At 42.4% G+C, this 8,674-nt stretch overlaps 1 protein-coding gene and 1 pseudogene across 2 annotated transcripts; one reads left to right on the forward strand and one right to left on the reverse strand.

Moving 5' to 3' along the window:
- Positions 1-1,952, forward strand: LOC100274508 (LOC103633051-like pseudogene; annotated as a pseudogene). The gene is made up of 5 exons (NR_158638.1): positions 1-425; positions 584-888; positions 985-1,130; positions 1,330-1,399; positions 1,515-1,952. The product of NR_158638.1 is annotated as a protein-like pseudogene (transcript).
- Positions 1,953-4,502: 2,550 nt separating this feature from the next.
- Positions 4,503-8,309, reverse strand: LOC100191281 (uncharacterized). The gene is made up of 5 exons (NM_001136715.1): positions 8,016-8,309; positions 6,737-6,909; positions 6,217-6,259; positions 5,374-5,428; positions 4,503-5,284 (listed from the first exon to the last, which is right to left on the reverse strand). Exons 1-5 carry the CDS (start codon positions 8,209-8,211, stop codon positions 5,164-5,166), a joined length of 588 nt encoding a protein of 195 aa, NP_001130187.1. The 5' UTR covers positions 8,212-8,309; the 3' UTR covers positions 4,503-5,163.
- Positions 8,310-8,674: the final 365 nt, after the last annotated feature.

The following is an 8,674-nucleotide window of genomic DNA, read 5'->3' on the forward strand; positions in this document are numbered from 1 at the left end:
CCGCAATGCAGCCGCCACGAGACCCCATCACCGCGCGAGCCATCCCCGGCGTCGACGCCTCCTCCACGGCTGTAGTCGCCACCGCGCCCACCGAGGTCCCGCTAGCATGGCCCCCGACCTCGTCGCTCAGTGTTGGTGCGAGATCGAGGCCATCAGCCCCACCACGCCGCGATCCGCCAACACTGCTGACCCGGGCTCCTCGCCCTCTGCCTTCGACTCTGACACCGGCTCGTCGCTCGGCCACATCGGCTGCCTACGCTCGATCCGTCGTGCCGCCTCTCCGTCCTTATTCGTCGCGTTCGTCCTCGGCTTCCTCTTCTGCCTTCCCCGCGATGCCTCCCCGCGTCATCGCCCACCAGCGTCATCGCGTAGGCCTCACTCGAGACAGACATGGCAGTGGATTGGGTGTTTGGTTCTCTTTGCAGGTAAGTCGTCGTCGTTGCCTCCCCTTTGTCCTCTCCCAGCGCCAGAGATTAGTCGCCTCTTCTTCTTGTGTAACTGAAAATTTGGGGTAGAAGTGGCGCGTTTAGTTTTCTCAGACAGTATGACAGTGGATTGGGTGTTTGGCTTCTCTTTGCAGTAGCAATTGGAGGCGAACAGGAAGACACTGTAGAGGCACTCTCGCGCGCTGTTCAACGCAGTGGCAACAGAGGTGGCATCAAGGGGCACCGATGGCGGCAACACGCTGTCGCAGCGTGTGGTGGAGAGACAGTGTAGGTCAGACCTGGCAAACAGGACATGGGAGACGGACATGATCTCCATGCAGGAGAACATGTCTGCCAGGACACTCACGCTCTCTAGCTCCGCGCAGCGGACAATTGTGCGGTTCGTTAAGCTGCCATTGGTTGACAAGATCCCTCTGCATACCGCTTGGATCTCCCTGGAAAAGTATGGTTAAGTTGCCTAAATCCTTCCTCCTTTGATTACATCCACTGGATAACCGATAATGCATGTGGTTAATCCTTCCTCTTTATCGTTGCACAGGTTACTGGTATTCTTGTGTTCATATGTTTTGCAATCGGCTAACCATGGGCATTATTTTGTGATATTCATGGTCATTCTAAGGAGATTGGACTTTATGCGTAATGGGTCGTGCAAGTATACTTGCGTTTATTTGCTTGATTAATTCGGTGAGTACTCATATGCAGGTACCGTTGTAGATATAACGTCATAGAATACCTATTGCATCCTTTTTATCCTTTTGATATTTTACTATCTTTTAAATAACACAAAGTCGAAACCAAAGAATGGTCGACGATTAGTTGGTTGTTGTTAGAAGGATATACTATGATATAGTTGGAAACGAGGCTCTAATAGACTGATACACAGTGATATTGATGAAGAAATTCCAGATCCAGAGGAATAGAAACACTTTTTCACAAAGGGAGAAGATCATTTGGTATGGTAGTATCTTCATTGAAAATAATATGAAAAAAATAAAAAATTAAACAGATTATTCGTTGAGGCAAACCTATGATCAATCATACATCATAGGTTGGTCTTCTCCTTTGTAGCGCTACAGTGCGACGACGCCCAGGGCCAAGGTGCTGAAGGAGGTGAGGAACGTCGCAGTAATGATCTCCATGGAGAAGGGTGCGATGGCCAGAGGTAGTGGGCATCACCAGCACGGCGGCCACAGGCACGATGGCTAGCAGCAACAGCAATTGCTGCTTCAACGACAAGCGTGCGCGAGCTCTGAGCAGACTCAAGCGATCCTATCATGTAGTTCATTGTATTTCACCATTCATTTTTCTTTTTTTACGTCCATGTGAGATGAGGTTGTTCGTTCGGCGAGTGGAGTGGTGGGAAAGCCACAGAGGTATACGAGATTTATGTTAATCCCCCACCCCAAAGAGTCTTCCCTATCCATCTCGCTGAAATGTGGCGACGCTTAGATATCGTGTCATCATACTGGGACGCTTTTATTGCACGCAACGTGTGATCTTGTTTCTCTTGGCTCTGTGGCTGTGGATTTCGTTTCTGCTTTTGGGTAAATCAGATATGTGTGTGGGCACATGAATGAGTTACATTATTATTCACCTGATTCCACTTTAGCTGAAAACATTTTACTATGTACATGTAAAAAGGAAAACCTGTTGCTGCCAGGATCGTCCAGAAAGAAGGTACCATGGTGGGGTGGTGGAGGTGATATGTTGTTGGATTAAAGGAGTTATCCAGGTGGGGTTGCCACAGCTGTTGTTCATGTCTCGCTATTGTGTTGCTTTTGTGGAAGAAGACTATGACTCCAATAGTTAGTTTGTCTTGTGGAAGAATATGGGGACCACCGCTCTTTTGTCTTTGTTCTATTTATCATTAGCATTGTGCAAGGAGTAAGAGTGACAATCCAAGCTTTGTTTGTTATTATTGTGTTATAAGGTAGACATTCGAAGCTACTGTTTTATAATGGATAATTGAATATGCATGGGCACTACTATGATGATCAAAGGATATTGGACACTACGATTGATAATATGGTCTTATATTGCTTGGACTAATAGCTGAAATGAAACAATAGTACAATTTTTATTCTAATTCTAGCTGTAATTGGTGACTGTTAAGGCTTGCAGCAGTAATTATTCAGGAGCAGGGCTTGACACACGAACATTTGATATACAACCTTGTTGGTTGCTGTTCTCAAGATGTCTTCAAGCTCCAATATAATGTTGCATTGTGCACCAGTATACAATCACCAGTGGGTAACTCAACACAGATTTCAATAAGTTATTTTACCATTGATGAAATTGTATATATTTTATTTCTATGCATTATCTTTTTTGACCACTACCTGTAATAAGAGAATCTCAAATCAGCTTGGCTGATACTGGACTCATGTAGTTTGAAAGGATCAAGATGCCCATCCAATTTGACTAAGACGAGTGAGAGTGGGGGACCATGTCAAGAAAGGGCATGTGCATGAGACCATATTGTGCACCCTATTAACTTATTAAGGTGCTTCAGTTTCTTCTACATCTTGTGACCAATCATCCATCATCAGTTGTGCAGCATGCTACTCTGCTAAACTTTGGCTGCCTTAATTTGGAGAGCATACAGAGCAAAAATGCAGATTTTTCGCTTGGACATTGCTAGACCAAAAGATTTTAACAGCTAACAACTTGATTAAAAGGGGATGGCCAAACGATCTCAGAAGCTGGCAAGGAGGTGAAAGAGATTGAGGAGCTGGAGAAGAAGGCATCATTTTTCAGAAGATGACAGGTCTCATGGAGGTGAAACATGATTTCATGGACTTCTTGCAGGGGCTGAGCAAGGAAGAGATGGAGTTGTTGGATCAGCTGAACACGGAAGCGACTGAAGTTGAGAAAGTCTTCAGCCGCTCACTACCATTGAGGAAGCTAAGGTAGCTGTAGCAACATAGGACTCGGAGAAAACAAGCCATCAAGTACTGGCCGAAATGGATTCTACTTGCCACAACAGAATCCACGATAGAGATAGTTAAACAGACAACAAACATTTCGAATTCTCTTCTCCTTTTCTTTTCCCCCCTTTTCTATTCTCAAAACACATTCCTACGTTAGCCCTATTTGTAAAGTATCAAGAGACAAAACTTTTTCTGGCCAAACAGAAAAAGTAAACAAGTATACTTGAGACTACGTTGACCAGCTTTTGCATGAGAATTGTTTGTTATACTTTCATTTGACATTTCATCTAAATTTAAGTCATTTCACTATATAAAATTCAAAATCCAAAGGAACTCTTATATTTATATGTCCTGCTAACGCACGAGCATTGTACTATTAGCTAATAAGGACAAGCCATATTGATAAAAAAAAAATTATGCTTTAGCAGCATAGAAAAAGTTTGAAATGGTCGCTATAAATAGTACAAGTTATTGCTATAGTTATTGCGGACATTGATTTATCTTATTGTATAGTTATTAGTTTTGTTTCCTTGTAAAACCTATTTGGTGGACCTACATGTGCTTGTACTTGTATGCAATGTATGATATCGTGTATTATAACTTTCTACTGTTATTTTTGTACCTTAACACAAGGTGGATGCTGATCATTGCCCTATTTTAGTTGCTTTAGGTTACTAGATAAGATTGCTTGAGTGGTCGATGAACATTGCATTTTACTGCAAATGATGAATTTGTTCGATGTGTAAGGCTTTTAAAGTATGTAAAAATTCTTAACTTTTAAAAGATGCTAACAAGAACATAAATCACAATTAGTATTTTTGAATTTTAATGTATCTTATGATAACATGTTCACTCCGTAGCAACGCACGAGTGTTCACCTAGTATAATATATGTGGGTAGTGATTATTCCTGTTATTGCTGACATGTCATGTTGCGCAATGTTGGCTACAAAAAGAATATGTGGATACTTCTGAATTATATGAATATAATATATCTGTAACTGTTTATTATGAATTATATGCATATTTCTGAATATGATTCTGCACCTAAAGTTGACATTCTGTGGGTTGATGAAGTGATCCATCCTCTATGTACAAAAACACATCTAGCATTTCCTTTCTTTTTTCCTTCAATGATAAAATATGCTTGTTCCTCCCCTCTCAATCAGCTAATTACTTTACAGTCACGCCCTTATGATTATATGTTTGGAACACCAACTGATACCTAAATCATATATGGTTTTCAGTCCAGAGGAGCTTGTACAAGCATCCAGGGCGCTTAGTGACGTGCTGGACCATGACTTGCCACAGCACTAGAAGCAGATAAAAAAGGCAGAATAAGAGGGCACTAATCTAGTAACAGAATAAGAGGGCACGTATCTAGTAGTAACAGAATAAGAGTTTAGTATATCATCTACGTACACTGATACTTCAATGCTCCAACAAAAAATGCATCACTGGACCTCTCAACGGCACCACGTTATTGTCAGAAGGGGCGGAACGTGGTTGTTTTGCCGGAGGGGCCTAGTGAAAACAACAATGGCTCCCAAAATGGGGCGAGACAGGGGGAATCGAAGCCCCATGAGCTAGTGGATAACATGTTTCAAGTGGCTATTTTTCCTAACCATAGATCTTCTCTCAATTCTCTAGAGTTTCTGAAACCAACAGAAAGCTAAGCTACTGCTGCGCTGGGTGTGTATGGGAGGAAGTGATTGATCCGATGTTCCCCGATCATCTAATTTCTAATGTTTACTTCCATACAGGATTTAGGAGAGACAGGCCTATGTTTTATTTGGGACGCTTGCGGTGAGGCTGCATCATATCACTGACAGTGTCTTTGATGTAGGTCCCAACTCTATTCAGGTTCTTAGCCACACCACTGGCCACAAGACCTGCATTCCTCTGAAATCTGCAGGTTCGATAGGAAAAACTGTTGGAATGACAATGCGAGTTTCAGAACTTACAAGCTCATATAATAAACCAAAAAGACCAACTCACTTCGTTAAGAAATCATCTCCTGCATGCCCTGGTTTATATTGACGTGGTTTTGGAGCTGTGGAATCGTAAAGAGTAGAAGTTTTAAGAACATAAGCCATGCAAAAAAAAAATCACAAATATCCAAGAAAGAGAAGCATGCTTCCGACATGCAAAACAGCAAAAGTAACGCCAAAAGCACACGGGAGACACAGACAAGGTACATTGTACACAGGTATTCTTCACAGTTTCACCAATCACCAGTGAAGCGTGTAGTTTTAGGACCAAGTTTCTCTAACCCTTGCTTTGGACACAAAATAAGCCCATATAATAGAAGCTGGCGATGGGTATAGTTGGCAAAAGTACTATCAGGAATTAAGTTTGGATACTACTAAGAACCAATCATGTTGATAATTCTATTTTGTGTATCAGGACAAATTTCCATGTGTTAGTTGACTATTAGATAAATTTTATTTTTCGTGAACATATTTGGTGATTTCTCCACGCATGTACAATGAAAAGAATAAGGATTTCCAATAAGGCAACAGTGTGTATATATTTTTCTTTTTCCAATTTAGTGGTTGATCTCTCAAGGTTTCATACATCCACAAATGCATCACTCAGCATCGTAAATCAGGATGCCATTCTAACTAGAAGTCGGATGAGCATTGACGGTGTATTTCAGGTAACATGCCCGCGATGGTAGACTAATCAACGAGAAATTAATATATTTGAACAATCAACTGCGACACATTAAGCACCTCTATCCACAACCAAACATTCGTACATTTCTAGCATATTGTGGTGGCTTTGCAGTTGCTAGCACACATACTAATCGAAGTAACAACAGAAGAAAATGTTTTTTACCTTCTTTCTTAACGTTTGTTGGGACTTTTCTATCTATCAACAGCTGGAAAGGGGACAACATATTCTTTGTTAGCAAAATAGACATGTGAATGATCATAAGGTGCAGTTTTAAAAATACTAGCTGAGCAGTTTGAACAGTCGGTGCCGACTTGGTTTGGAGGAATATCAAGAACAGATTTCAGAATAGAATGACTGCATTTTTTGTACTGTACTACTTGGTCGAAAAAAGAAAAGAAGCTTCTATGATTATTGTAAGAAACATAAAGGTTATGAAGATAAACAAATTGGCATGAATATTTATCCCACCATTCTGACACTCAGCATAACTAAGGCTCAATTTTCTCATCAGATAGATCCTGAGAATCTGTGCTACATCAGCTATCGCTGGATAAAGTTCACAGTTAACAACATCAAACACACCATGTCTAACTGCTTACTTATCCATCATGACACTCTAACATGGTCCTGATTTGTGAATGCATCATAAATGCATAGGATTACATGGTTAAGCATATATTACCTCGACTCCAGCACAAACAGGCAGATGGGCACGTGGCTTATCTCGTACCCCCGTAGGAGTTTCCTTGCCATTTAAGTACATTGAATAGCCAATGCATGCATATCTGAAATCTGCAAGATAACGACCTTCTTGGATAGCTTCCAGTTCAAGTTTTCCAACCTTACGCTCAGAAACTGGTACACAGTTAAAAGAGAGGGAATAGTCAACCAAACAGTTAAAAAGAATGGAATCACCGAATCAGATAACAAAATAGACAGACCATGAAACGTAGTTCAAGAGTTAGACTGCTCCTTACTTAATTAGACAATAAAAAAACTATATACATTATAAACACAGATAAGGATTATTTTTGCAGTGAGTCATAGGATGAGAACCTTAGCACAATGTTACAAGACATATTGATTGTCTGGAACCTACGCTTTTGGTCAGTAGCTAACTAGCACCAAGTGTGTCGATTATATTTTTCCACTCAACATACGAAATTCCCTAATAGGCCTAGCCTAGTGCTGTTCAGTGGGATTATCTGAGACTCTAAAACTGTAAAGAAAAGCTTATATTTCCCATAACTTTTGGGGACACCTGGTAGTACACAATTCTAATAGCATGCTGCCCATGTCTTGCTGGGTCAGGATAGTACCGCCGTTACCCTTCAGCCCAAAAAGGTGGGAGAACCCAACAAAATCAACAAATTAAACGCCTCCTTATGAAACAAAATTGATTTACTCTGTAACGAGCCAATACATAAACCCTAAAACTCATCATACATACAAGGATTAGCACTAAATTGCACAGAGGTAATACTCGGTAGAGAACCTCATGTGAGCCATATGCGCCACGGCATAGAATAGTTCAAATTTCCCACTGCTGAAAGCCTTCTCATTCAGTTCTCATTTGTCAATACTCGGTGCCCTAACTGTAACATAGGGATGAATAGTTTACAACTAAATCTGCGTGGATGATGGAATTAATCGGGTTTTTTATGGATGAAAAGCCCTGATAACACCCTTCCTAGCACAACTTGAGACCATATAAATTGCTAAGAAATGCCCATGTCTTCCTTCCCCATCTCCCAACAGGAGCGTAGCAGTGTGGAGGAACCTGATCAATACTCAGCAGACACACCCTGTGAGGCTGTGACAGGAAGCGGTCCGCAGTTGCGGAGTGAGCACCGAAAGACGAGGGGGCGGCTTCGGATACCGTGGCTGGACGAACCAGCAAAACCCTAGCGCAGGCAGAGAAGAGGAGAGGATGGATACAGTGGCCGCGGAGGCGCGACTACCTTGGGGAAGGGCGCGGGTGACGCCGACGCAGACGGGGCCGCGCGCTCGCGACCTGAGCTTTGACGAGTAGTAGAGGCAGCCCTTGCAGGACCTCCCCTTCAGCATCCCTCCACCTGCCCCTGCCCCTGCCCCTGCCTCCGCTCCCCCTCTCGCCGCCGGCGTGGAGGCGCCCTCCTCCCCGGCGGCGCCCTCCATGTCCGGGCCACGGGCGGCTGAGGCGCGCGGCGGCGGCGGGAGAGTGGTAGCGGCGGAATGGGCGGATCGGCAAGCGCGTCGGGGGGAGAAGAGGCGGGGCCGACGTGAATGAAAAAAGAGCCAATTCATTAGAACGCATCAAAATATTAAATATTCTAGAGGAGTGTTTTAATGCATTAGAGTTACTTGAATACATTTAAACAGTCTAGCTATTTTTAGCAAATTAGCTAATAGTTAGCTAGATGTTTGTTAGCTAGCTATTTCACTAGTAATTTTGTAGTCAACTAACTATTAGCTTAGTGCATTCAAACACTCATTATATCTACCATTAAAAAAAGTTTTAGAGACTATATATGACTGGTTTAGTTTTTCCTACTCTTAGGCTAATCTCAATGGCCATTTCATTACACTCTTTCCGATGCTGGCATATCATCAAGTGTGCCATGAAACTAAAAATAAAATG

Source organism: Zea mays, chromosome 5 (genome assembly GCF_902167145.1).
Source record: "Zea mays cultivar B73 chromosome 5, Zm-B73-REFERENCE-NAM-5.0, whole genome shotgun sequence".
NCBI classification, from domain to species: domain Eukaryota; kingdom Viridiplantae; phylum Streptophyta; class Magnoliopsida; order Poales; family Poaceae; genus Zea; species Zea mays.